At 49.1% G+C, this 27,943-nt stretch overlaps 1 protein-coding gene across 1 annotated transcript in view; it reads right to left on the bottom strand.

Annotated features, from left to right (window-relative positions):
* The window catches only part of VPS41 (VPS41, HOPS complex subunit), a 191,603-nt gene that overhangs the window by 53,581 nt on the left and 110,079 nt on the right, over positions 1–27,943 (bottom strand). The window contains exons 8-11 of the mRNA XM_027835943.1: positions 18,796–18,915; positions 17,178–17,324; positions 14,097–14,163; positions 206–303 (exon numbers count right to left, since the gene is read on the bottom strand). Of these exons, the coding sequence (XP_027691744.1) occupies positions 206–303; positions 14,097–14,163; positions 17,178–17,324; positions 18,796–18,915 (432 nt within the window). The remainder of the gene's footprint in view (positions 1–205; positions 304–14,096; positions 14,164–17,177; positions 17,325–18,795; positions 18,916–27,943) is intronic.

Genomic DNA, 27,943 nt, shown 5'->3' on the forward strand with positions numbered 1-27,943 from the left:
GGGGGCAGGAAGAGGCGGTGGACACAGGAGAGCAGAGCTTCGGGAAGGCAGAGATGGTGGTCTTCTGTGCAGTTGCAGCTGACTTCATTTTCTACGCCTGGGGGTTCCATTTAGGCCACAAAATACTCAGTGTTTCCACAGAATTTTGTGTCATGTTTAAAATAACCTCACAAGTGTCTTTGTATCAAAACACAGAAAGCATTACCATTTTGTCTGAGGTCTCCTTGACATACGAAAGCACCACAAGCTGATCGCAGAGAGGCGCGAGCCCGCTGATGTAGAATTCCATGTCAAACTGAGACACTGAAAAGAAAGCGGAGAACACAAGTCAGTGGGAGGGGGGCGAGGAGGGGCAAGGTGTGGTGTCCACACAACACTAGATGGATCCATCCCTTCCCAAGCCACAGACCAGTGACTGACAAACCACTAGGCCTTTCCCCCAGAAACCTGACAGAGAAGTGGAGAGACGAAGACACCAACAAGTATTAGGGAAAAAAAGGCTTTTTACAAATGTGTCCAAGAAGGCTGGAGAAGTGACCATTTAAAAATGAATCTGTCAGTTTAAAAAAAATATAAAACACCTCTCGAAACAGTCAATGAGAAAAGGCCAAGAGGATGATCTTAAAGCCAGTTAGGAGAGAAAAAACATCTAGAACCATTCAAAAAATCAGTAAAAAGTCGCTCAGATTATCACCAAATGGTGATAGGCTAGAACAGGGGTAGGGAACCATGTATGGCATCCTAGGTCCTCAAGTGTGGCCCTCTGACTGAATCTAAACTTCACAGAACAAATCCCAAGGGCTGCATGGGAGGACCTAGAGGGCCACACGTGGCTCCCCACCCCTGGGCTAGACGTCGCTCCCCATTGGGTCATACTGAAACCAGCAGAATTCCCAAAAATGCTGTTTTCGTAAGCAGAGTATCAGTGTGATTGTGAAGTGAGGTTTGCAACACTCACCCTCATGTGATCTACGGTTGTTTTTTAATTTATGAGATTGGAACCATCGTGTATACTGTTTCCTTGGCTCAGCTGACTTCACTCTGCATCAGTTCGTGTAGCTCTTCCTAGGCTTCTCCGTACTCATCACACTCATCCTTTCTCACAGCACGGTAGCATTCCATTCCATCCACAGACCACCATTTGTGCAGCCTCTCCCACGGCTTCTACCGCGTCTATCACAAAAAGTGCTGCTATCTATATTTTGGTGTATGGGGGGACTTTCTTCTTACCCACAGCCTCCCCGGGGTATTTCTGGGTCAAAAGGTGTGGACAGTTTAGTCACTTTATTTGCTTAATTCCAATTACTTTCCAAAATGGTTGTAAGGATTCACAGATCCACCAACAATGCATTAATGTGGCTCACATCCCACAATTTCTCCAACAGTGACTACAGTTATTCCTTCCATATCGTTGGGGTAAGGGATGCAGCACCCTAACAATCTGGAAAATCCATGTAAAATTTTTTGGCCCTCCCTCTGTACCAGAGAAGTCTGAATTATCATGGTTTTAAAAGATAGGATACGTTGATATTATACAATACAATGCATATATTTCATGCGTGTCTGAGTTTCTAACCCTTTTCTGCGCCATCTGCTGGCCTTTGCGTGTCATCTGAGGCTTCCCCAAACTTCTCCAAAAATTCCCATTTAATTTCTTATGCCAACTGTGATATATCGAAACTGCAACAGGGAAAGTCATGATGTGGAAGGGATGATGTATTCCCACTCTTTGCTATCTCTGCCTATTTGTGGTATAAAATGAAAGCTCAGGGTTGTTTTGATTTGCATTTCTCTTAGCAGTAATGATTTGGAGCACTCTTTCAGGTGGCTGTTAATAGTCCATGATTCTTCTTGGAGAAATGTTTGTTCATATCTTTGGATCCTCTCAGACTTTTCAAGCCATTCACAACCTGGCACCTGCCTGTTTCCAGCCTCACAGAACATCATTCCCTTTCTCACACCACAGAGTCTGACCCAACCAGTCTTCTCTCTGTTCCCCAGATGGAGTTCTCCATTTCCCACCTCCTTACCTTTGTACAAGTGGCCCTCCCTGTTTGAAATGTCTGTCCTGCTCATCTCCACCTCAGAGGATCCCTCCCTTTCTCCAAGTCTTGGCTCTACCGCTATCCTGACACGACACCTTTCCTGATGCCCCTCGCACCTCCAGCTGTCCATGCTCTCCTTCCCCAACCACGTACCTGGTATTTACCCTACATGCTTCTATATCTATGTATATGCACAGGTATAACATATATGCTCCATATGTCATATAGTGAAGACATACGCTAAATATTGCTGAGATACAGTGTGACAGAGTGGATCAAGAACTGATCGTGGAGCCAGGAAGACCTAAGTTCAAGGCCTGGCTGTGTGACAGTCAACAAGCATTTCTTAAACACCTACTGTGTGCCAAACACTGTGCTAAGCCCTGGGGGTACAGAGAAAGGTAAATGCAAATGAAAGCCCCTGCTCTGAAGGTGCTCACAAAGTAATGGGGGGGAGACAAGACGCAAATGATGCCGTACAAACCAGTTACAGACAGATAAACCGGTGATCAGCCCCAGGGAAGGCACGAGCATCAAAGGGCATCAGAAAAGGCTTCTTACCGAAGGGGAGGCTTTAGCTGCGACTTGAAGCCACGAGGCAAAGACAAGGAGAGAATTCCAAGAATGGGGGATGGCCAGGAAGATGCCCAGAATCAGGAGAGGGAGAATCTAGGTCAGAGGTTAGTTAGTGCTTAGCTCAAGGAGGCCAGTGTCACTGGATCACTGAGCATGTGGGCGTGGGAGGAGAAAGGGGGCATAGAGAGGAACAAGAATGGGGAAGGCACAAAAGGGCTTTAAAAGTCAAACACTGGATCCTGGACGCAAAGGGAGCCAATGGAGTTGACTGAGAGTAGGTGGGGGTGCGTCTCAAACCTGTACAGCCAGGCCTGAGCTTCAGGAAGGTTAGTCTGAGCTCACCGAACTGTTCGAGGGACCGGTTATGGGCTGGGGAGGGATGGCCCCTGCACTGTGAGCCAGGTGACGGGAGGATGGGGGTGCCCTCAACAATAACAGAAAAGTTAGCAAGGCTGGAGGGTTTTAGGGGAAAACAACTATGAATAATGACAAAAGACTACCACGAGAAGAGCAAGCAGAGGGACCTAAGCTGTGGTCTGAGAGGTTTGAGAAGTGAGCTTCTAGAGAAGGAGGTACAGACAACAGGGATGATGGGGAGAGGCTGCTTGAAAATCGAGAGAAGAGTAGGAAGAAGCGGGAAATGAATGAATGGCCCCTGCGTTCAGTCAATCCACCTCCAATGGGCTCTGAGAGTGTTAACTGTCAACTAAAGGCAGGTGAGCATGCTGGCTGCTCCTCCTAAGCAAAGGCAGCAAGACCAGTAAATCACGAGGCCTCACCTGGTAGTGGAGCAGCCACGAGCACCACACGGACGCCACGAGAGCCAGCCTCCAATGTTACTGGCAAAAGTGGCAGGAGACCAGGCTCGTGCTTGCAGCCAGCGGAACCTTTAAGTGGTCCACAAAGAGTGGGGAGCACTTGTCTTTCTGCAGTGGCTGAATACTATGTCTACACAAAAGGCAGGGTGCAGGGTGTTAGGCCGGGAAGAAAAGGCAGGAAAAGCTCTTGAACTTAACTGCAAGAATGAAGTGTTTCTTGAAGACACCGAGGGAGGATTTCAAGATAAAAACAAAGAGGACAACAGATAGAGCTCTTTGGTGACCGAGGACAATCAGGGCACACGTCAGAGGGGTGGAGGGGATGAGACTGGGATGTGGGCTGAGGGGGATGCCGGTGGGAGAGGAGAAGGAGGGCCTGGGGATCAGCACGGTCATTTTGTAAAGTAATTGGGAATTAAGCCAATCAAATCACTAAAACAGCCATGCCCTTTGACCCAGAAATTCCACTACCAGTCACATGCTCCAAGGAAGCCATTGATATGAACGTGACGAATAGAGAAGATCTACACGAAAGAGCTACATGAACTGATGCAGAGTGAAATCAGCAGAACCACGGAAACAACAGACACGAGATTACAGCCACATCAATGGAAAGAGCAGCCACGGATCAAACCAGGCGTGAACGCTGCAGAATGACGATGACCCCGCCTGGCTTTGCAGAGGGGGCAGGGAGGTCCCAGCTGAATGTGGGACCCTGCACATATCTTCGGACTGTCTCTGGGTGCACTGATCAGTTTTTTTCTTTTAATCTTTTTTGTCTTTAAACGTGTAACTTGTTATATGGAACGACTCTCTGGGAGGTAGAGGGTCAATGGGAGGAAAATTAGATGATGTAACAATACAAATGATATCAACACAAATTTATTTTAAGAAAGAACACATGGCACTTCTGAAACATATGAATGCCTTTGAAAGAACTGGAAAAATCCTCATTCAGGCCTCCCTTCATTACTAGTTCATGAAACAACATTTGTGTAACATAGCAATGCATCATCTTCTAACTCCTGAAGCTCTTCACAATCATATGGCAACTACAACAAATGTGGTACAAAGAAATATTTCTCTGTGGGGTCAGCCTGAGATCTCACGGCTCCCTCTTCACTCTTTCAGGGCCTCCTACGAGCCAGGCACTGTACATCGTGGCTCTTTGGTGCGTAAGTGGATGTGATGATCCAACAGGGTGGCTTACGTCTGGGACACAATGAATGCACACATAAATAAGAATTTAACATATTAAGAGCGGGCCACGCTTCCTCTCAGAGCCCGGCCTAATTGTTCCCCAGTAATTGCTTTGCATTCACCTAAAGTTCCCCATCCCTCACCTCAGTTTTGCTAAGAAGCTGAGAAGTCACATTTACAAGAGTGTTTGCAATTGATAAATCATTCCATCTATACTACAGAGCTACAGAACGCCTTATTTGTGGCCTGATCCCACTGTGCCCCTGTTATCGTGCTTCCCCGGATCCCAGCCTCCCTCTGCCCAATGTCAGGGGGTGACGGACAGAGTTCTCCCCAAAAAGGGCCGTGGGATTTATGTGGAGGGCTGGCCTGCCATGGCGATGAGGCATTCTTGTACCGTTACAGTGGCTTTAGTTTCATAAACGTCACACTTGGTAACAATGACAAAGGACAGATGACCATGCTCCCTTAATTGTCATCCTTGGGAAGACACAGGGTTAACCCTCGAGAACTCACCGTGTGTGTGTGTGTGTGTGTGTGTGTGTGTGTATGTGTGTGTTGGGGGGGAGGGTCCTACTTTTAAAAAAATCCATATACTTCAGCTTCACTAATTCCTTGCAGGTCACAGTCAATTAAATATAATTTCAAAGACTTTTAAATAAACGTAGACATTTCAATCAAACTGACCGTCTGAGCTATGAAAATCTGATGAATTGTCAGCAACCAAAAGAAGGAACTGGAAACGTTCTGTCATAGGCCAAGGTTAACACATCTGCCTCTGGGACAGTGAGTCCCTCAGGTCACCCGCCTGCTAGTGATCATTGTGACAAGGCAGAGCGGCTACACGATCCAAGGGGGAAAGACTCCTGGAGGGGCAGATAGTGGACAATTCTCACCACCACAGGGGGTAATCCTCTAACACCTACTTTATCACTACTATTAACTACACTTCTCTAAATTTCAAAACCCAATCTGTTGAATTTTCTTTTCCTTAGGCTGACAAAATAACAGATTAGTTACACAAAACAATTTTATTCTACGGACTTTGATGGTAGGAAGAAGAAAAAGGGTTCTCTGAGACTGATGAGATCCAGGGTCTCAGGCAGGGTTCTCAAGGTATTGTCTTGCAGAGCCCTGGGGGTCCCTGAGACCCTTTCAGAGAGAACGAGAGGTCAAAAGTATTTCTATAATAATACTAAGATATTATTTGCCTATTAAAATATTCCTCCCTTTTCCAACTACACATCTGTGTGGGGCTGGATTTTCTTCATGTATTTCAACCAAAACAACTCATCACAGCAGACTGAATGCAGAAACAAATAGGAGAATCCAGCTGTCTTCAATTAAGCTGGACATTAAAGAGATTTCTATATAAAACAATGCCACTCTTACTAACTGTTTTCATTTTGATAAATATGGCTATTTTTCCTAAAAATATATTATGTTACCATGAAATGGGTTTATTAATGTTGCTTTAAAAGGACTTAAAGAAATATTTTTATCCATTTTAATGTCTAATGCAGCTAATATAAACAGATACAACCACATAAACAAAGTCTTTGGAGTCCTTGATACTTTTTCAGAGTGGAAAAAGCCCTGAGACCACAAAGTCTGAGAATGCCTGGTCTGGAGGAAGAGGGAGAGGTGCCTGGTTCCAAGGGACTGGGCTTCTCTAGACCTTCACTGGATTTCACAATTCTTACTACCATCATTCAAGGCGACACACTGAACCCAAACTGATCTGGCCCTTTCAAGGTGGCCAAGTGCCTCATATCCACCAGCTGCCTGGGGAGGCTGAGACCAGGAGTATCATGGCTGGACTCCAGTGACCAGCCTAGGGTCACACAGGTCACAAGTGTCTGAAGTAGTACTTGAATTGGGGGCTTCCTGACCTCAGCCCCAGCCCCCTACACACCATGCACACTGCCTCTCGTGTATGGCTAGAACCTCAGGAAGAAGCGTTGATCCGGACTACACACGCCAGGCTGCGGGCCAGGCACTGACCATTAGCTCACTTAGCAGCTGTACCACGTGGGTGTTTTTCTATTCAAACAGAAGGCAGCTAGGTGGGGGACAGAGTCAGGAAGACCCAAGTTCAAATACTCCCCCAGATAGTTAGGGGCTATATAGCCCTGGGCAAGTCATTAAACCCCTCAACCTCCATTTCAGCATCTGTAAAATGGGGATAATACTAGGACCTATCTCACAGAGTGATCATGAGGAGCCATGAGAATAAAGTAAAGAGCTTTGCAAACCTTTAAGACTGTCTAAATAGGAGCTACTACTATGCTCACTGCTCCTGATAGATGCATTTGGGCTATGAGAGCATCCAGAGAATGTCAGGGGTGTCTGGCAGCAGAAGAAGGGCAAGGAGGAGTCGCTTCATTCCTCTCTCTTAGCCCCAGGCCTACCACAGTTCTGTCCACACGTGGACACTTAATGTTTTTAAATTGTAAAACGAACCCTTGTAGTGCCCACCAACTGGACTGCTTCTTTCAGACCCGAGTCACAGGTGAAGTCCTCCAGCCGTCCTCTAGAACCTGCATTTGGCACTCACTTCCAAGTGAGTCAAGATCTGGGCTTTAACTTTTAAACCCTTTCACTGATCATTTGACCTTAGTTACTCTAGAGTTGCTACAATTATTCCAGGTACTCCTGCCTAAAACGGCCCAAATCAAATCTGGGGAAAACAAGATGCTTCCTTAAAACCTAAATCCTCTTGGGGGCATGGGGGTGCCTGCCTGTAATCCTGCCATCAGGGAAGCTGAGGCCAGTGGATCTCCAGTGCTTGGGAGTAGTGCGCTGTAGCAGGCTGGGGCTGATCAAGGGTCCATACCAAGTCCAGCACCAATCTAGTGAGCCCCTGGCAGTGGGAGAGGCCATCAAGGCTGTTTAGGAGGGGACAACTAGTCCAGGTCCAGACGGGATCAGGTGAAACTCCCACGCCAATAAGAAGTGGGCTTGGGCCTATGAGTATATACTGAACTCAGTCTTGGGGGGAAAAAAAAGACTCATATCTCTTAAATTTCACTCTTCCAGTGATCTGAAAAAGCCCAAATGTATGACCCTATTCTCTGAAGACTGAGACTCACATTCTGAACAAAATTCATCACGAAAGTAGGAATTAAGTTCTTTTTGCTGATTTAGGCTTTCCTGATTTCATATTTCAAATGTCTAAAGTTTAAATCATGTTTACATACCTGTTACACAAAAGCTTAAAACAGAGTTTGTAATATCACAAAAAACATCTAGACATAAGCCAAGAATGCATAATTCTACATGGAGCTGAAGAAAAAAACAGTGAAGCTCAAAGTGAAGTATGAAGAGAAGAAAACCAGAGACGAATCTGATCGCCTATCACATGGAGGGTCCTTAAGAGAAAAGCTCTTCAATAGTACAAGCCAGCACAGTCTTTGCTAAGAATGTCAAACGAGGGAGATGACCTAGCTTAAACACGTCCACTGGATGTGTTCACCCCAGAGTGAAGCCCAGTGCTACCAGGCAGGGAAACAGGAAAGCTAGATCAGAAGAACAATCCAAGGTCAGGAGGGGCGTGCCCTCTGCCTCCCATCGACCATGCTCAAGCCTTCAGTTTTTAGGGCAATGCCCGGCCAAAATCTGAGCCTGGAAACAGACTGACCTTCTGGAAGGCGCTGTTGGATTAGACAGTCCTAAATCGACTACGGGACTAAATGTCTACGGTAAACAGATTCTGATCAATCCAAAACATCTCCTCGCTTGTGATTTAAAGGTACCAGAGATTTTTTAAAAAGCTAACTTTCCATGTAATTTTTCTGCTAATTGTTATTCTAGCAACTCTCACGAGAGAAAGTTGTATCTTAAGGTGGAAGTGAGGACAACCACCACCAGCGGAGCCTTGGGATGAGACTCGGTGACCCCCAGATGGGGCAGGCCTGGCCCCTTCAGATTAGCTCCATTTCCCAACAAAATCAGATTTTACTTCTGAACTCAACTTCATGGAGTGCAGAGAAAACGTCTGTGAAAAGGTCCAGGAGATTGACTTTGGGCCAAGCTGGAATGAAAAGGAAGAATGGCTGGAAGGCAAAGACAAAGCAAGCGGCCCCACGCTGTCAGCTCCTTCCTGCCAACGAGAATGTTGGCCTGCTGTCCCTCGATCCTCACCTCAACTGATGGAAATCAATGCCCATCTCTGGCAAATTTACTTGTAAGCCATTTCTTCCAACAAGTCTCCTTTCTCTTTCCTGCTCCCTCAAGTCCTCTTCACTGGGCTACTCTGCCCCTGCGTGGGAAGCTGACTGATCATTCACTGTTTCATGAGGGGAGGAAATGATACTTCCCTTTTGCATACAGTAAGAGCATTTCAATCTGCTGTTAGCAGCAGCGGCGGCTCCGTGTGAACAGACGCCGCTGCTCTGGGCTAGACCCAGGAGCCTCACTGAGGGAGCCAGAGCCAGGAGCTAGTTGGACCCGTAGTCATTAGAGCTGTGGAAGCTTCTAGAAGGCCAATGCAGGCGCTGGTACTTTCACAGAAGGAGAAAGGAAGGGTGAATCATGATGTGGAAAAGTTTGTCCTGACTTTCTTTTCAAAGGGGGTCCAGGATGGGGAAGGGAGGACAGTGGGGAAAGTGGGCAGGAGTGGTACCCCTAGACCCTTCAACCTTCCTGGCCAGGTTTATACTTTCATTTTACCCGAGCCTTCTTCCTCTTACCCATTGTCACCTTGTTACATCCAGGAAATCCTGGCTCCCTCTGGAAGACACAGCATCCCAGGGTACCCATGCAGTCCTGAGGATGCCTTAATGCGTCGTCCCGACGATGTTGGGCCAGAAGGAGACAAAGCAGAGCCATCCTTTGCTGATGGTACTCAGCAGCTTCTCCAACCTGAGGCATCCTCTGCCTGTCTATTTGATGTGGTCCAGCCACCCCTGGCGGCTCAGTCTTCTCCATCCCCATGCTAGCCCTCATGCACTGGGATCTTCAATGGACCTGCTGATGTCCACCTTCAGTATACTGCCCACCCATTTCACCAACCTCCTCACCTTTATGACCATCCCCTTCATCCACTTCCCATTCCCAAGACCACCATCAAGCCCAGCTCAACATGGGCTCAACACGGACGTCACCACTGCCCATTCCCAAGACCACCATCAAGCCCAGCTCAACACGGGCTCAACACGGACGTCACCAATGCCCATTCCCAAGACCACCATCAACCCCAGCTCAACATGGGCTCACCATGCACATCACCACTGCCCATTCTCTGCTCCCCTCAGCCCAAATCTGCTGCCTCTATGACTGTGAACCCTGAAATTTCCCTCTCTAATCACAGCCCGTCTCCCTCTGCCTCACTCTTCCCAAACCTATTTATCCCCATTGGAAACTCCTGTCATTATACACCTTCCTGTTCTCCTGGTAGCAAGCAACAGATATCTCTGGCCTCCCTCCACCATCCTCACCCTATGGAGGACCAGTTTAACTACACATTCTCCACCACCCTTGGATCTCTGCCTCCTGTCTCAGGGCTACTCAGGTCTGGCCAGAACCCAATTCTGGGGTAGGCTGTCATCTGTCTTCATCTCTCCTGCTTCGAGGTTACCAGACTGATAGAAGAAGCCAGAGGATTGGGCTGCCTGGGTCCCCTACAAGCTTGGTCCCCAAGCTCAAGTGGGCCTTCCTTACTGCTCCGCAGAAATCTTTTTATTCTTTCGGGATTGCATCACTATCTTGTCCTCGAAGGAACTTTCCTAACCCTGCCCGGCCATCTTCGAGCCCTGAAACACCAACTCCTCTCTCAGTACAGCTCCTCCTCATTGGCCAAAACAAAACAACTGAGGCCATTTCTTTGTCTCCCCGACTCCATCCACCCCACCCCCCATGTTACTTTCTATTCTTTCTGCTATATGATAAAGATGTGGCACCTCTCCTTTGAGAAGCCAACCACTCCTCCCATGCCCAGGTGTCTCTATCAGCTCAGGCTCAGCTTTGTGTCCCCCCTCCTGCCCCTATCACTCTATATATATACATGCATAGACATATAATACACATGTGCGTACACATACACATGCAGCACACAGAAATGCCTACACACATGCATGCACTCACAATCTATGCATAATATAAACATTTATTCCCACGGACACATATGTAAGAACAGGGGCGTAGATTCAGTTCCACCTAGAAGCCTCTTTTCCTGTTCTTTTTTGTATACTGACATTCATGTTTGTTGACTTTGTTAGGCCCTGGCTCAGACATCCGAGCAGTTCCCCAAAGCCCCTCGGGCACGGTTGGCATCGAAGGCCCACCCCAAGTCGGCTCCAAACCACCATTCTGCCCTTAGTCTATATTTCTCCCCTTCATATATTCCTTCAGTTACCTGACAGATACAAATGGCGGCAGGGGAGGGGACAGTCGTACACACAGGAGAGGGAGTGATGGCTGAGGACAGAGATAATCCCAGGGGAGGAGAAAGAGGAACCATGACGAAAAGCCCCTGAGGTCCGAGGGGGCTCTGGGAGGGCGCCGGAGTCCAGGCAAAGCTTCGATGCCCATTTCTCAGGTATGCTGCGGAGGGCCCTTCTAACCAGGAAAGGCTTTCAATAGCCCCCAAGGGCCTCTCGGCATTACTGCAGGTGCAAAAAGGAACATTTAAAAGGATGGAACTATTCAGGAAGCTCTCCTTAACCGGTCACTAAGGCAGAGAAGTATGTCATATAGTTTAGAAAGATTTCTTTCAGCTGCAGAAAATTAACAAAAGCCTTAGACCAGAAGAGTCCATCACGCCAGGCCTCCTGCCTCTAGGGAAGAGGAGAAGTGTCACTCTGTCCGGCTGGGCTCTAGCCTTCACCGTCGAAGGAGAGCTTTGTAAAGCACTTGGTACAGTAGTGCCTGGCACATAGTAGGACCTTAATAAATGCTTCTTCCCCTTTCTCTTTGAGGCAAGGGGGCAAATGCCATTCACCTGTGGCAGGTCTACTGTCTGGTGTCCTGAAACTCTGAAATGACTCCACCCTCCATCTGGCCATCGCTCCCACAAGTTCCCAAACTCTGAAATTCCTTCTCATATTTGGTTCTTGCACCTCCAAGCTCTGTGCTTGGTCCTCACCTGGACCTGCAATCTCTGGACCCCTGGTTCTCTCCTAGACTAGCACCCCTGCACTGGCTCGGCTTCTTCCCTCCCCAGCCTGGCCCTTTGGCGGGGCAGTTCACATCTGCACTAACCTCTTCTCTCAAGTCCCCTGCTCCTTTACCCTAATGAAGACCTTGCCCTGGCACATCCCAACCCTGAATGACACCTGCCTCCCACTCCCACGTCCACCCGGCTGACTGAAGCTGGGGAACACCATGAAACCATGGGCACTGTGTTCACCACAAGTTTGTTACATACTCCCCGCTGGGCCCTCACTACAGCAAGGCAATCCTTTCATGCCACCCTATCTGCTACAACAGCTTTTTCCAAGCCTCTGCATCCCTCTTCAAACACCCCACAGCCCCCTCTACCCTCACCCTCTCAGCTAGAACCTTGTTTCGTTGCACTGAAAACACGGAGCTCACTGACGGAAGGCTCCCTCTTCTCTCCTATTCCTCCTCTCATGTCACCCAGACGCCTTCCTTCTTCACCTGTGTTTCTCATGAAGTTCACCTGCCTCTTCTCCTGGCCAAGGCAAACCTTCTCCAAGCACAAGTGATCCCCTTCTCCACCGGAATTCGCCCTCTAGCATTCCCCTGCCCACCCCCATGAATCTCTCATCTCTGTCTACTGTCTGCTTTCCTACAGCTGATGAACACGTCTACGTCTCCCCAACCTCAAAAGCCTCGTTCTGTGTCCGTCCATCCCCGCCGGCTCTCATCTAACATCCCCGTCCCTCCTGCAGTAAAACTCCCATGTCTCCTATTGATGCCTAAACTTCCTTCCCTCTCGTTCTCTTACCTCTCCATAGTCTGGCTTCCAACCTCGTCAATCAACAGAGACCGCTCCATTCAAAGTATTCAATGATCCTTAAGTTGCCCAATCTAGTGGTCTCTTCTCAATCCCCTTCCCTTCTGACCTCTCTGCAGCCCGTGGCACTTTGAGCACCCACTCCTCTCTCCTGGTTCTCCCCCCACCTGTCTGATGGGTCCTTCTCAGCCTCCTTCGCTGGATCTTCATCCAGGTGACGGACCAACCGTGGAGCTACCCCAAGGCTTTGTCACGGCCGTGTCCCTCTATGCTGTTTGACTCACCAGCTCCCATGGATTTGATTATCATCTGTGATGAAGATTTTCAGATCTATTTGTCCAGCCCCAGCCATTCTCCCAACCTCCAGACTGGCTTCTCCAACTGCCTATTGAACATCGAGAACTGGTTGTCATAGAGTTATTTTTTTTAAACCATTTTTTTTTTTGGCTAGGCAATGGCGTAAGGTGACATGCCCAGGGTCACACAGCTAGTGAGTGTTATGTGTCTGAAGCCGGATTTGACACAGAGTTATTTTGTTTAAAATTCATTTTTCTTCAGATTTGCATTCTCTTCCTCCCACCTTCCCCTCCCGTTGAGAAAGCGAGAAAAACAAAACTCTCGACAAACACGTCGCTGAGTAAAACCAATTCCTGCACGGCCCCATCCACACAGCCCCTCCCTCCCACGACGCTTCAGTCTGCACTCTGAGTGTATCACCTCCGTCCAGAGGCAGGCAGGAGGTTTCATCACGAGCTCTCTGGAATCGGGGCTGGCAATGCATCGTGTGAATCAGAGCTCCTAAGTCTTTCAGAGCTGTATGTCTTTACGATATGGTCTTCCGTATTAAATCATTCCCCTGGTTCTGCTCACTTCAGTCTGCATCAGTTCATGTGAATCTTCCAGTAGTTTCTCTGAAACCCCGCCCTTCATCACTTCTTACAGTAAAACATCCAATCCAATAAACACATGTCCAACACTGAACCCAATATCCTTCCCCCAAACTCTCCCCTTTTCCTAATTTCCCTATTACTGCTGAAGCCGTCACCATCCTCTTAGTCACCCAGGCTAGATTACCAACATGTTAAAATGGAGTAAAAACCACAGCGAACCAAATTCATCATGCAGAGGAGGGCTAGCTATTAAATAAGCACAGAAAAAAAGGAAATTTAGGGGCAGCTAGGTGGCGCAGTGGATAGAGCACCAGCCCTGAAGTCAGGAGGACCTGAGTTCAAATCCAGCCTCAGACCAAACACTTCACACATACTAGCTCTGTGACCCTGGGCAAGTCACTTAACCCCAATTGCCTAATACAAAAAAAAAAAAAAAGAAAGGAAATACATTCAGGAAATGTGGAAACCTAAGTTTTGTAAACTTTGAGACAAAGGACACTTTCCTGGTCTTGGATATCACACCCTGCTGTTTACAAGGCACCAGATGAAGGAAACTGCAGGGCCACAGGGCATCAGGGCGATCGGCCTCTAACAAAATGCCCATCCTTTCACAATGTTTCACTCGTAGAGACGATGGGCAGAATCCTACCTATTTCAACGTAGCGGTTCGGTAAGTCCCGTATTTCACTGGCATGCCGTTCCTTCACCGAGCAGATCTGGAAAAGAAATGCAGAGGCCATCGCAGTCATTGTCATCTGCCGGAGACGTCCCTGACCAAGGAGCCCAAGTAGTCTACAGAGCTCAACCTAACTCGGCAGCAAGGGCAGCAGAGAATTGCCAATCTGATTTAAGAGGCAGCTCCACAGGAAAGCAGGTAAATGACATGAGGACAGACATAAGAACAGTTACAGAGAGCAGATGACTTATCCTATCATCTTGTGTGACTTCTGATGACCACCACTCCTGGAACACTGGTCCATTCCAGGGCCTCCTTTTGAAATGGCCTGGTCAAGCCTGGCAGAGGCTTCCATGTGAAACCCCTCCGAGCTCAGTCTGGGGAGGGCTCAAAGCAGGACTGGTGACTTACATATTGTGAATGTAATTGTTCTGCAAAACTGGATTACCCAAGGAGAGTACATCTACAGAGAAGTCTGTAGAGTTCTCCGGTAACGAAAGTTTACAGGGTTTGTCATTCAATTTTAAACACTGAAACCATTTTACTACTGAGGACTCCATTAGTGAGTTCTGAGCTGCCCTCACTCACTCACATAAAGACTATCCCTTGGTCGGAAGGCCTTCATCCACATCCATTTCATCTGCTACACACAAGGAGTTGTTTATCCCGTAGCGGTCAGGACTCTGATCCCAACCACACTCAAACCCAGACAGACGGGGCACACTTACAGGAGAGGTAGCCGCAGGAAGAGTCACGCTGTGTGGTCAGAGAGCACAGCTGAAACCAGCTAGCCCAGAGGGGGTCTGGGCCCCTGACCTCAACCCTTGTGAGTGTCCGGCCTTGACCAGCTGAGCTAAGCAGACCTGGCAGGCCCCAGCCAGATCTCCTCCCTGCCTCCATGGCTTCCATCAGGGCCTTTTTCTCCTTCCCTGCTCTCCCTGTGTGAACACCTCTCCATCTATAGCTCACTCCCACTGAAGGGTCTCAGGAACTCAGAGCTCTTAATGCGACGATGAGAACAATCAGGCAGGGTACAAGGCGTGGAAGTGGACTGAGAGGATAGCTCTGGATGCTGTGCCTACGGGCATGCAAACATTCTGAATACTGGAGGAACGACATGAAAGAAAGGAGAAAGGGAGAAATGGAAAGTCCTTCAGGGCCATCAGGAGACCTGGAATCAAAGCCTATCTCCGACAGGACCTGTGAGATCATGGGCAAAGCACCTCACCTCCCCAGGACTCAGCCTCCTCACCTGTAACATGAGGGGCTTGGGTGGTCAAGATGGCCTCGGAGGCCCCATCCGGCTCTAGACCGAGGGGCCTACTCCCATGAACAGACAACGTTCAAATGTCTTATGGCTGCGAGGAGACAATCTCCAAAAATCGACGCTGTAGTTAAAGAACTCGCATTTATGACAACCGGAGTCCCTCAAAAGAACTAACAGACACGTAGACTGACCAGCCGTTTCGGTCAACTTTGCTTCGTTTCTAAAGCTTTTTATATGAGTACTTCTGCTCACGCCCATCCTACCACCCTCAAAGAAAGCGTGGGCCTGACAGGGGGGGACAGGAGGCCTGGGTACTGCATGTGCCATTAAAGGTCAGCCTCTGTGACCTTCAGTGAGTGACTGCCCTTTGTGAAGAGAGGCCTCGACCGCCACCAGGAAAGAGCACGGCTGGCGAGCCGCGTGGAGCCTGTTCCTGGATTCGTCTTCATCTGTGTGTGTGTGTATAGGCCGGGAGCCTGGGGAGAAGGGAGCCAGTTTCTCAAGGCTGTGTCTTCTCCCTCCCAGCTCCGTGTAGACAGCCATCCTCACGCTCCAGCCCTTCTGCAGAGTGGGAGAATGGCACATGGCCAGTCCCCAGGGAGCGTCTTCTAGGAACCACAGACCTGCTATCTCTGAGGACAAATCCACTCTGTCACCCACCAGAGAGGAAAACCAAAACACACTTGTAAAAATCTATAGGTCCCTTACGGAAAGCAGGACATGTGTGTGTATGTGTGTATGTGTGTGTGTGTGTACATGTTCCTGTGTACACACACACACACACACACACACACACACACACACACGTCTCCACACCGTTCCATACCGTTCACCTCTTCTCCTTGGCCCATTAGCTTCATGCCTCCCTTCACTAACTCACTAACTTTCAAATAATAGCCTCATACCCCAACGATCAGTAAACCAAATATAAGAATCTAATATAAACCCAGCCCTGCCCTAGAATACCCTGGTGCTTCTCAGTAATCACACCCATTAGAATGTGTTCTGCATTATTCTTCTTTTCCAAAGCAGATGAAACCACACAGGAGCTACTCCGTCCATGGAACATTAGATGTCTTGTTTTCCTGGTAATTAACGGTCTCCCTATGGGTTACAGCCCTGGTCGAGGCACTTCACCCTTCGAGGATCCTGTGAAATGCGGGCCTCAGGCTCGAAGATCTCTAGGGTCCCTGGGAGCTCTAAACCTCAATGACTCCGCTCATCCCGAGATCTCCTTGCTGCCTTCGTCTACGATGACTTTCAGGCGGGTCAGGGAGCTGACAGATGTGACCTGATGGCCCTATGTGACTCACATGCAAATGAGAGCTGACTACTCCAATATTCTCAAACTTCATTTCGGCCATTAGCCTCCACCTTCTGCTTCCTCAGACCTTTATCAAAGCTACTAACAACACACGCAGAAAGGGCAGTGGTGTGATTTTCATCATTTCTAACTCTGGCCGCAAGAACTCTGATGAACCAAGAGAGAAAGAGAAGGGAGGCAGAAGTGGAGAGGAGAAAGGAAAAGCAGTATCAATTTAAGATTTTAAAAACTCTCTTACCACTGAAAGGTACGGTAAAGCAAACACACCCAACCTGTGCTGCCCTGTGCACGTAGGACACCGAGCCCTGGACAGATGTCTCGTTGCCAAGGCCAGTCTACCATATCACGCGGCTGAAGTTGTTCTTTCAGAAGCCACGCACCCTCTAGCTCCAGCGGGTCCGTCTGCCTCCGAGGGCCCTTTCCTGGAGCATCCCCAACACCAGGGCAAAGGTGAATTCCGTACCTTGACCGAGGTGCCCCAGCCAATGATAAGAGTGACATGATCCTTCCAGCAGAGGCTACAAGGATACATATCAGGGCGAAGGCTGATGTCATCTCGGGGCACGTTGGTGATTCTCTGCTTGGATACGATGTCAAGGATCTTTACACCCTGGAAAATAAAAAGAGCCACTGTTCAGCACCACCCACCTGCCCCGGGCCCATGGCTGTGGAGGACCCATATAACGCTGCAGTCTCAGAAATAAGGACTGGTTGGCCTACCGAGCCCAGGAGCTTGTGGACGGTGTCTAAGCTGTAGGAAGCAACTAATTGAACAGGCAAGGGGAGGACGCCACCACGCTGGGACGATTCCCAGAAAAGGGCACAGACACTTTGTGCTTTGTGCTGGACCCAGATTCGAGTTGGGATCGTCTGCTCTCAGGCCTTCCTGCCTAGGCCTCAGGTGTCTCCCGGATTCAGCAAGCCGGCCCGAGCTCTGCCAATGTCCCCGTTTATCTGCTCCCATAATGTGAGCCCCACTCTCCTCAGACATGCCCCACACATGCACTACCCCCATGGCACACTTTTCATTCCAGGACAATCAAAGGCCCCTAATTAGTACTTCCCCTTCCCCGTTACTAAAAGTCAGCTTTGGGGATACAAAGGGAAGATGATGCTTGTCGGTCTGGGCACATCTTCACACAGGATTTTTTTTCTTTTATCTGATCTTTCTCTTCCCAGAAAAGAAAATTATATCAGTGGGATCACACAGATAGAATGATTCCTGTAACAAATGAAAGTGGGACAACAGGGACAGGGCAGGGGGAGGAGACATCAGCCTCTGTACTTCTCAGATGAGAGGTGGCCAGATAATGCCCCAAACCTATTTTTCTCCCAGAAATAGGCAGTTTGCATTCTTAAAAGAAAACAAAATGAACAAAAACCCTTCAGCTTACAACGGAGTACAAACAGCAATGGCAGAAAACAGCCTCTATCAGAAGCAGGAAATTGCAAGGAAGCAGGTAAGAAAGAAGCCTGTCAAAGGCTAAAAAGGCTCTTATCTCTTTGTATCTGGTCCAGGAGGCAAAGGGGAGTGATGGCCTGGGCTGAGGTCCAGGAAGCAAAAGGCAGTGATGGCCTGGGCTGAGGACTCGGGCTAGTCAGCACCACAGCAGGGCTTAAGGCTGAAGGCTGAAGGAGTAACCAGGCCTCTACTACAGAAAACAACCAAAATCTGCCTCTGGGCACATTTTACGATAAATAAACATGAAAATGTGTAGACAAAACAGCAAACTGACCTTCTGTCCCACAACACGCCCCCAGTAGCGGCTCCATGGGAACACCTGCCGCCCTGTTCTGCTTAGGGCCCCGTCCTAGTCTGTGCCCCTGGGGTTGCCCACCTCAGGCTAGTGGGCAAATGTTTATTGCCCAGTCTCCTTGATAAATGCTTGGCTGACATTCCTCAGGCCACCTTTCGATTTCACCTCAGGATCCTTCCCAAGATGGGTTCAGGGGTGACATGGGGCTGACGTGTCATTTGGAGGTCTGTTTCTGTGTCTTCAGAAGCCAGGCGCCTCTTTTCTATTCCATACAATGGGAACATAACTACATTGTTCTTACAGTAGACCGGGCATGATACTTACCATATTATTGGCCCAGGCGATTAAATTTCCCTTCCATTTCACGTTTCTTATGTTTCCTTCCCCTTCATGTAAGACAGAAGATTTCCATCTGCTCATCCAAGATCGCTCAAACAACACCAACTATAGAAAAATGTCACAAAAATGAGGAACATGAGGCATGAAGGCCAAGTCAAATGGTAGACTGCTCGGGTTGGCATGCTTGTGGACAAAAAGCATGGCAGAGCAGAGTCAGAAGACCTGGGTTCAAGTGGTGCCCTTAGGGCACACTAACTAACAGCCCAGGTCAGAGCCTCTCAATGACACCGTCTCCTCATCTGTTAAAAACAAGAAGGGGCTCACAGCCTAAATGATTCTAAGGTCCCTTTTGACATTTAGTCTGTGATCCTCCTCATCTCCTCTGGGGCCCCAGACCAAGTTCATAAGTGGGTCACTATCAGCAGAATAGACTTTTAACATGGGGAGTTAGCTCCTCACAATGACAAAGTCACAGGTTTGGACCAAAAATACATTGTATGGCTACAAAAATAAAACAAAAATCCCACTAACCACATGAGGAACTTTCTTCCACACTTCTGACCCATAAAGACACCAGGTGGCACAGTAGATAGAGTGCTAGATCTAGAGGCAGGAAGACCTGAATTCCAATTTGGCCTCAGACTCTTACTAAGCATGTGACCTTGGGCAAGTCACTGAACCAGTTTGCTTCAGTTTCCTCATATGTAAACGGGGGCTAATAATAGCACCTGCATCTCAGGGGTGTTGTGAAGTTGAAATAACATTTGTAAAGCACTTTTCAAGCCTTAAAGTGCTGTGGCAAAGCTAGCCATCATCACCATCGTCACCATCATCACCACCACCATCATCATCACCACCATCATCATCACCATCATCATCACCATCACCACCATCATCACCATCACCACCATCACCATCACCATCATCACCATCACCAACACCATCATCATCACCATCATCACCATCACCATCACCATCATCACCATCACCATCATCACCATCATCACCACCATCATCACCATCACCACCATCATCACCATCATCACCATCACCACCATCACCACCACCATCACCATCACCATCACCATCATCATCACCATCATCACCATCACCATCTTTTATCTTTTTAAGGTTCTTCTTGAGGTTGGGATGTTGGGGAGACAATCAACATAGGAGACCAAGATGGAACCAGTAGAAATCTACTCCAAAAGAGACTTAGCTTCCCTCCCTCTTACGCCCTCTGCACTAAAGGGAGAATTCCTTGTATGACAGAAAATCTGCTACCATTTCTCAAACCTGGATTGATGAACATCTTCAATTGCTCTGAAGGCACTACCACGTGCAGCCACAAGATGGCACCAAAATACAAATATTCATTGAAAACATTTTCGCGTCTGATACCAGAAAGACTGGAATGGGGGAAGTGCCGCACGGAATGACTAGAACCTCATCATTTCCCCAGTGACAATCACCTCCTCGCCCCAGACTGAATGAAAAAGCCCACCATGCTTCATTAAACCCACCCAACGGACGTGCAGGCCCAGCTCCTTTGGTTTACAATGTAGCGTGTTCCAGTCTCTGGGGGAGCCCACTGTGGCTTCCAGAGAGAGCTGTGACAGTGGGCAGGCAGCAAGAAAGGCGGCTCTGGACATCGGGCCTCACAATGACCCGAACAAAGGAACGTGCGGGTGGTTCCTGGAGCCTCCTCCCAGGCCAAAAGGGGCAGGAGAGGGAAGTGGGAATGAGACTTCTGCTGTTCACTTGGCATGCCCCACAGAAAGAGGTTCATACACAGAGTAGGTGACCGGAGATAGTGTTGACTGTAGACTCTATGGGACCAGCCGCTTTATCATTCAAAAGCCAATGTGGCAAGGCCATTTTAAAGGATCCAAATCTGCCTGTGGCAGCAGCCCTCACTTGCCGCGTAGAGAGGTTGTGTCTTCCTTCTGGAGACACCGGGGGAGCAGAAGTCCTGTGGTCTCATCCCAGGACCTCCCTCCCACTGCCACTGTGGCTGCCACGTTGGAGGGAAACCAAGAAATGCCACAAGTTCAGGAGGGGGATGAGAGCCACACAATAATTAGACAATGAATGAGAATGCCTAAGTGTGTAAAATAGGAGAGAGAAGGGGGTGGGGGGGATGAGGCGATTCAGGAAGAGGAGGCAGGATCAGAGCTGGGTCCTGATGGACAGCAGAGATGAAAGAGGCAGAGGTGAGGAGGGCGAGCGACAGCCCGGGAGAAGACAGAGTAAGGAGGAGCTGGTGCAAGTGTAAGAAGCCTGGAAAGGGAGGAAGGGGCCAACTGGTGAGAGAGGGTTGTAAATGCCACAGGGATTTAGTTTTTGACCCAGGAGGTGTCAGAGAGCCACAGAAGTTCACTGAGGAGGGAGAGAGACCCGCACTTAAAGAAAATCACTTTAGCGGCTGAGTTGAGGATGGATTGGAAGGGGAGAGGCCTCAAGCAAGGAGCCCAACTAAACAGTAAGCGCAGTGATCCCAAGGAGCAGGAACGGGGCCTGTGTGGGGGCGGCCAGGTGCGCGGTGACAGAAATATCAGCATCTTCGGGGTGCGTGAGACTGAGCAGCCAAGGACAACTCTGAGGTTTCAGACCTGCAGAGCCACAACGACAGCTGTGCTCTGGATGAGAAGTGGAGAGATACAATGAGAGACGTCGGAGCTCAGGAAAGAGCCTCGGGCTAGGTCTGCCAACCTGGGAACTCTCTTTATCCAGATGACGACTCAACCCATGGGAGTGGGTAAGGTCAGGAAGCAAGGAAGCATAGAGGGGGAAGAGAAAAGGCCCAGGACCGGATCCTGAACAGCACTCCCAGTGGCTGCGTCTGGCCTGGCTGAAGGTCCAGTAAAGGCATCTGAGAAGGGCCGTCAGACAGGGAGAGGAGAATGAGAAGAGAACAGGGTGGTGGACGGTGCCAGAGGCTGCAGAGGGGTCAAGGAAGACGGGGATTAAGGAAAGGTCATTAGACTGCCCAGCTCAGAGATCATTTCTAACTTGGGAGAGAAGAGTTTCAGTTGAATGAGACTGGAAGCCAAAGTGTAGAGATTAAGAAGAGAGTGAGGGGAGAGGAGGGTGCTGATTGTGACAGCTCTCTCAAAGAGTCGAGTGGAAAACAGGAGCTTTTAACAGTCACTGGCTTCCGTGGGCCGTGAATTCAGTGTATTCAAACAGGGCCTGTTTCAATTAATCCATGAGCATCTGTTAAGGACTTACCTATCTGCCAGGCCTGTGCTAGGCACTGGGGATACAAGTACATCATTGTTCACAAAGTGCTTACATTACACGGGTCTGGGGCACAACAAGTCCATATATATGTACGTATGTATGGATGGATGGATGGATGGATGGATGGATGGGTATATATATGGATGTATACACACATATACATATAAATATAAATTTATATGCAGATATATATATATGCAGCATACGTAACTGCAAATATGTTTCATCTGTCTGTATCTGCAGCACAAAGATAAACGCCTGTTGACTGACTGAGTGAACATGACGGCCTCTGGAGGGTTAAGCATGGAGGGGACGGCTTGTGAATATAATGCTGACCTAGGAACAAAACCACCTCTTTTTAAGTATTCACAGGCAGAATCTCCCCATTTTAACTAAGGAATTGGAAATTTCTTTTTCTTTCTTTGCCCTGCCTGCCATCTGGTGGCAATGCCAAAAAGAAATGGGGTTTCTGAGATCTGACTCACATAACAGAGGGGGTAAGCATAAAGTAAAAACACAAAGGTCACAGCAGCGCCCGTGCTGACCGTCCTCAGAAAGTTCATAGGGGAGACAGGCAGCTTTGGATAAGCTCAAAAGCTTCAGGGAGAATTAAGAAATGCACAGTGTCTCAGTGCTGTCAATCAGATCGCTGATTTCACTGGAAATGAATATACCTGGGCAACAGCATCCTGAAACTGGAATGTCCAGTGGCCCGATTTTCCTCTGTACTTCAGGCCCCTAACAAAGCTACCTAGAGACAGATTACTGAGCGTGAAAATACAACTTCCCAGCAGAAGCGCCATGTTATTTTTCACTACCCTGGCCGTGCCAGTGATCTAGGAATGGGCAGAAGCTGCAGAGACCTGGCCTGGGCATCTGGATGACCTGGGTTCCTATCCCGCCTCTGACACCCAGTGTGACTCTCTAAGACCCTAAGTTACAGAGAAGGTTTGTTCACAAGGACTTCCCTCCATCAGTAAAATCACAGGCTCCGTCCCTACCCAGTGGGTTGGACACAGGTGTCCTGGCTGCTGTCTCCACAACCCTGGGCTACATACATTTTGGCCAATTCACCACTTATCTTTGCTTCCACCAGAGGGCAGCTAGGGAAGGAAAAGAGTTGTGAATTGATCAGTTCCAGATATTACCCTAATTTCTCAGCAGACCCATCACCAACCACAAAGCCCCAGGTAGCCCCTGGCCCGGGTCAGGGAAACAAAGAAGCCTTTTTCCTTCCACGCTCTGGTATTTCTTTTGAGAAGTACACTGTAATTCACTTTATTCAGGAGGTTCATTCTTAAAAAGCTCCATGTCAATCAATTTTGTAAACCGAACAAAACTTCCCCCCACAATTTCCAAGATGCTCCTGTGTTCTGATCACTCTCAACCAGCAGCGGTTTCCAGGACTCCAGGTTGAAGCCCCGCCTCCTCCAACCTCTCTCAAGCAGCTAATGGAATGAATCCTTTTGTCATCTGAATATAATTGACCTCAGTCTCTCTGTTGTCAAAGTTCTTTTCTGGGCAGACTGGCACTTACGTCAGTCATTCCAAAACTGTATGGCAGAGAGCAAATGGAGTTAAGTGACAAATATTGATTTCTGTTTACACATATTAAACCAGGGAGGTCTCCTGGCAGAAGAGAAAGAGCCCTGGCCAGTGGGCCGGGAGCCCCGGGGTCTGGTGCTGGGTCAGTCACTAGCTAAGTGGGCCTAAGCACAAGTCACTCAACTTTGGGGAGCCCTGGCTGCTTTTCTCCCTGGTAAAAGGACTTTACTGGGTTTCTTCCAGCCCAAAAACCACGTTTCTCTGTGGCCCATGAGCTCAGCACTTCAATAGGAAATTTTTCTAAACCAGTACCGGCATCCTAGGGAGCAGGGAGCCTCGTGCAGGCAGAGACTCCCCTAGGATACCAAAGGCCCCAGTTGAACCAGTGTGGGAAGGGGGTGGCTGAGGCATGGATGGAACGAGTCTACACAGGCCAGGGTAAAGGTGTGTGCAATGAGGCTCAGGCATTGATGGAGCTCAGGAACACTCAGGGCCAGAGCAGCAGGCTGCCTTTGTCTGGGCCTTTGTCTTGGCTGCTATGGTCTCAGTACTCCTCCACAGCTGGGACTCGTGCGTGTCCACAGCTCCAGAACTTTGCTAAGTCACGATGAAAGCCGGCATCTACACCATGGTGGGCCTCCCAATATGAACTGTGCCAGCCGGGATAGCTCCAATTGCCCATCCCAAGGAAACAGCGTCTTGCACTGGGCAGGCCTAAAACTAGTCATGGGTTGTACAGTCAGACAATTCACAATGACGGTCGTTAATAATCTCGCAAAGTAGGTCAGCATTGGCTGTTCAGTCGTTTCAGTCACGTCCAACTCTTCATGACCCATCTTGCAGTTTCTTGGTGAAGATACGGCAGTGGTTTGCCATTTCCTTCATTTTACAGATGAGGAAACTGAGGCAAACAGGGTGAAGTGATTCGCCCAGGGTCACACAGCTAGGATGTGTCTGAGGCTGGATTTGAGTTCAGGTCTTCCTGACTCCAGGCCCAGCGCTCTATCTACTGAGTCACCCAGCTGCCTCCAGGTCAGCATTACTCTCCTTATTGTGCAGAAAGGGAAACCCAGTCACAGAAAGATTGAAGGACGCTTTTCAAGAGCACAGAGATGGGAGTCAGCGGCCTCAGTCAGCTTCCATTGGACCACAGTACAACTCAAACGTACTTTCTTAAAGAGTCTTGGGAATGAAAATGCGCCCATTGCTCAGATGTCAGAGGCTAGGTACATGCCCACATCTGCACCTTCACTTGGGGCACTCCTCGAGAATGACCTCTCACACCTCTCTCTCTACCCAGCTCCTACCCAGCCTTCAAGGCCAAGGTGCCTCTCACGCCCGCTGCCCACGCTGCAACCATGACAGCAGGCTCTCTCTCACACCCCAGTTGCTTGTACTTTTTTCAATGCTGCGTCCCTCATCCAACACACGCACGCACGCGCGTGCACACAAACACCACACGCACACACACACACACCACATGCACACACACACACCACATGCACACACACACGTACTCACTCACTCTCTAGAGCCTAGCACAGAACCTAGGCACGCAGATTAAGTGATAACAAACAAAATAGTATTTACTGACTGACTCACAAGGAGGCAACATGACATTTCAGCAGTCTCCCTTCCTCTCAGTAAGCAACAGATTTCAACAACAATAACATTTTCCTCTAAGGGTGAACCTGCTAAAAAAATCGGGGTCGGTAATCGTCCTGGAAAGCAGGATAAGGGAAGGGCCCCTGGGACCTCCAACCACACCCAGTATGAGCTGCAGCAGAGTGCAGTGGGAGAGAAAGCTGGCTCTCCAGAGGCCCCAGGTCCACATCAGGGACCACCACGTCAAGGGGTGACCTGACCTTCCACCACTCTGGGCGTGAGTTGTTTCCTCATCTGTAAAATGAGGTGGTCAGACTCACTGACCTCGAGGTCCCTTTCAGCTTAGCATCCATGAACGTTCTTCTAGGCCTCCTCAGGTCTGCAGTCTTTTCCATGCTGGCTGCCTAGAAGGACCAAGCATCCTCACCGAAAGAGCAAGAGCTGCAGACTTGATTCAATTCAATGATCATTTTATTAAGGGCCAGCTGTGGACAAGGCCCAGGCACGTGGCCGGGGATGCCGCCAAGCAGTAGACAGCCCGCTGCTGAAGCCCTGCAGGTCGGGTTCCCATCCCCCGGCAGGGGCAACATCTGAACCCTGTTCTCAAGGTCCCAAAGGAAAAAAGCTAATCAAAAATTGATTATTCTACTAATCAATAAGCACAGTTTCCGAAACACTCCTTCTATCTAGCCTAAATCTCTTACTGAAATTGAAGCTTGTGTCTTCCCTTTCTGCCCCTACCATGGCGGCTTCCCTTGGCGATCATGGCAGCCCATTCTGAGGCTTCTCCCTCCCACAGGCGGGCCTTTCCTTGGGCTCTCTGCTGGGTGCCCCCGGCTCCCGGGTTTGGGCCTTGCTACGCCCCTTCCCAGTCATGATCTCCTTCCTCTCCACAGCTCCAGTGATCACCTTTCTGAAGACACTCTCACCTAATCTCCAGCCCTAACCAGGTCCACGCCTCATGTTTCCAAAAAGGCCTGCCGCCCCCTCAAATTCAGCATGTTTAAAAAGTTCACCTTGCTCCCTTGTAGGCCAGTTCCTCCTTCTATTTTCTCTACCACCACCTCCTCTGGCACACAGGTTCAAATCCTTCAGGCCATCTTTGGTTCTTCCCATCTCCCTAACCCCCCTCCCAACCCATCCATCAGTCAACAAAGCTTATCACTTCCTCCTCCGCCATCTCTCTCAGACTCGTCCCTTCCTTTCCTCTGCTCCGGAGGTTACCTGAGCTCGGGTCAGATCCTCAACTGTTACTGTATAAATGACTGTAATGGTTTTCTAATTGATCCTGCTGCCATGATGTATGTCCTCTCTAATGCACCCCTTACGCCGTTGCCCGGTCACTTTCCAAACGTCTGAACCCCTTCAACTCAGACAAAACAAAACAAATAACCTCTCCAAGTAGGCCTGCCATGGCCACACGTCCTCTGAACCACAGGCTACAGTAGCTGGGAGCCTTACATGGGCAGGAGAGTGACTTCATCAGCCTTAGCACCCTAATACCTGCGGATTTCAACCGGAACAGGTGAGAGGCAGAGGGGCCGAGAGCAACAGACACGTTCCAGCTGCACCAGTTTCAAAAAGGATTATGGAGTGACTATCTTACAAACATTCCCCTAATTTAATGGCAATGAAATGATATGCCTGGATTTCTACTGATATTTAATAAAATCTATTTCTTTCTTCTCGCCAAAGAGCCTGTGAGAGCCCGACAGAGCAGGCCTGAACGCTCCACAAAGCATTTTCGAGGGGAAGCCACTGAGTGTGATTTCCTTAAAAGCAGCTGGTTAATTTATTTGGTTCATCTTCCCCATCTCTGCAATATTGAATTGCCATTATCACAATGCTGAGAGCAATTTAAACTCAGTGGGAGCTAAGTACTGAGGAAGGAAAAACGGCCTCCAAGAGGACACTTCTTGATGTTGTTGCTGGAGAAAGCATTTGAGGACGTTATTTCCTGTAAATCCGCCTTCTGGCAGTCGGCGCTCACAGGACCAGCCGAGGCACCGGCTCCCACCCTCCCTTCAGAAGCCGTGTGTGACGGTAAATCTAGCTAATGCTTGGTCACAATGGGGCGGCACTTAAAATGCCCAGCCCCGCATCCCAGTGCTCCCCGCAGGATTAGTACTGGGCTGTAAAAAACTGGGGCGGCCCCTTCCACACACACCCACACTCCCCCACCCATCCCCATACACATACCCCCACAGTCTCCCTATACCTGCACACCCACTCTACCCCACCCATCCCCACACATAGGCCCCCACACGCCCCCACCCACACCTGCACACCCATACACTCCACCACACACACACCCCACCCCACTCCTCCTGAAGAAGGGAAATGGGGGAGCACGGCCACAATGGGCTGCTCTTTGATCAAGATTTGAACACGGATGCATCTGAGCTGCCCCAAGCCAGGCAAGGGGGTGAAAAGCAGCTGTGCCAGCTCAGAGAAAAGGACCAGCTGGCAGTGAGGGGCATAGGAAGGAGCAGGTGGGCAAAGATGGGGGTGAAGAGGATCAAGAGTAAAGCCGGGCCGAGGAGAGGCCAGATGTGGCGGCCAGCCCCAGCTTAAAGAAAGGACACGAAACAGAATGAAAATGAAAAGCACAAGAAAGAAACGAGGCTCGAGCGGCTGTCCAAATGACCAAAAGAAGGCATGCAAGGAAGGAGGGGAATTGCCACGGGAAGAAAAACTCAACTCCAGAAAAGCCTGTAAGAGAAGGAATAAGGACAAAGAG

Source organism: Vombatus ursinus, unplaced genomic scaffold (genome assembly GCF_900497805.2).
Source record: "Vombatus ursinus unplaced genomic scaffold, bare-nosed wombat genome assembly UNPS02014817.1, whole genome shotgun sequence".
Classification (NCBI taxonomy): domain Eukaryota; kingdom Metazoa; phylum Chordata; class Mammalia; order Diprotodontia; family Vombatidae; genus Vombatus; species Vombatus ursinus.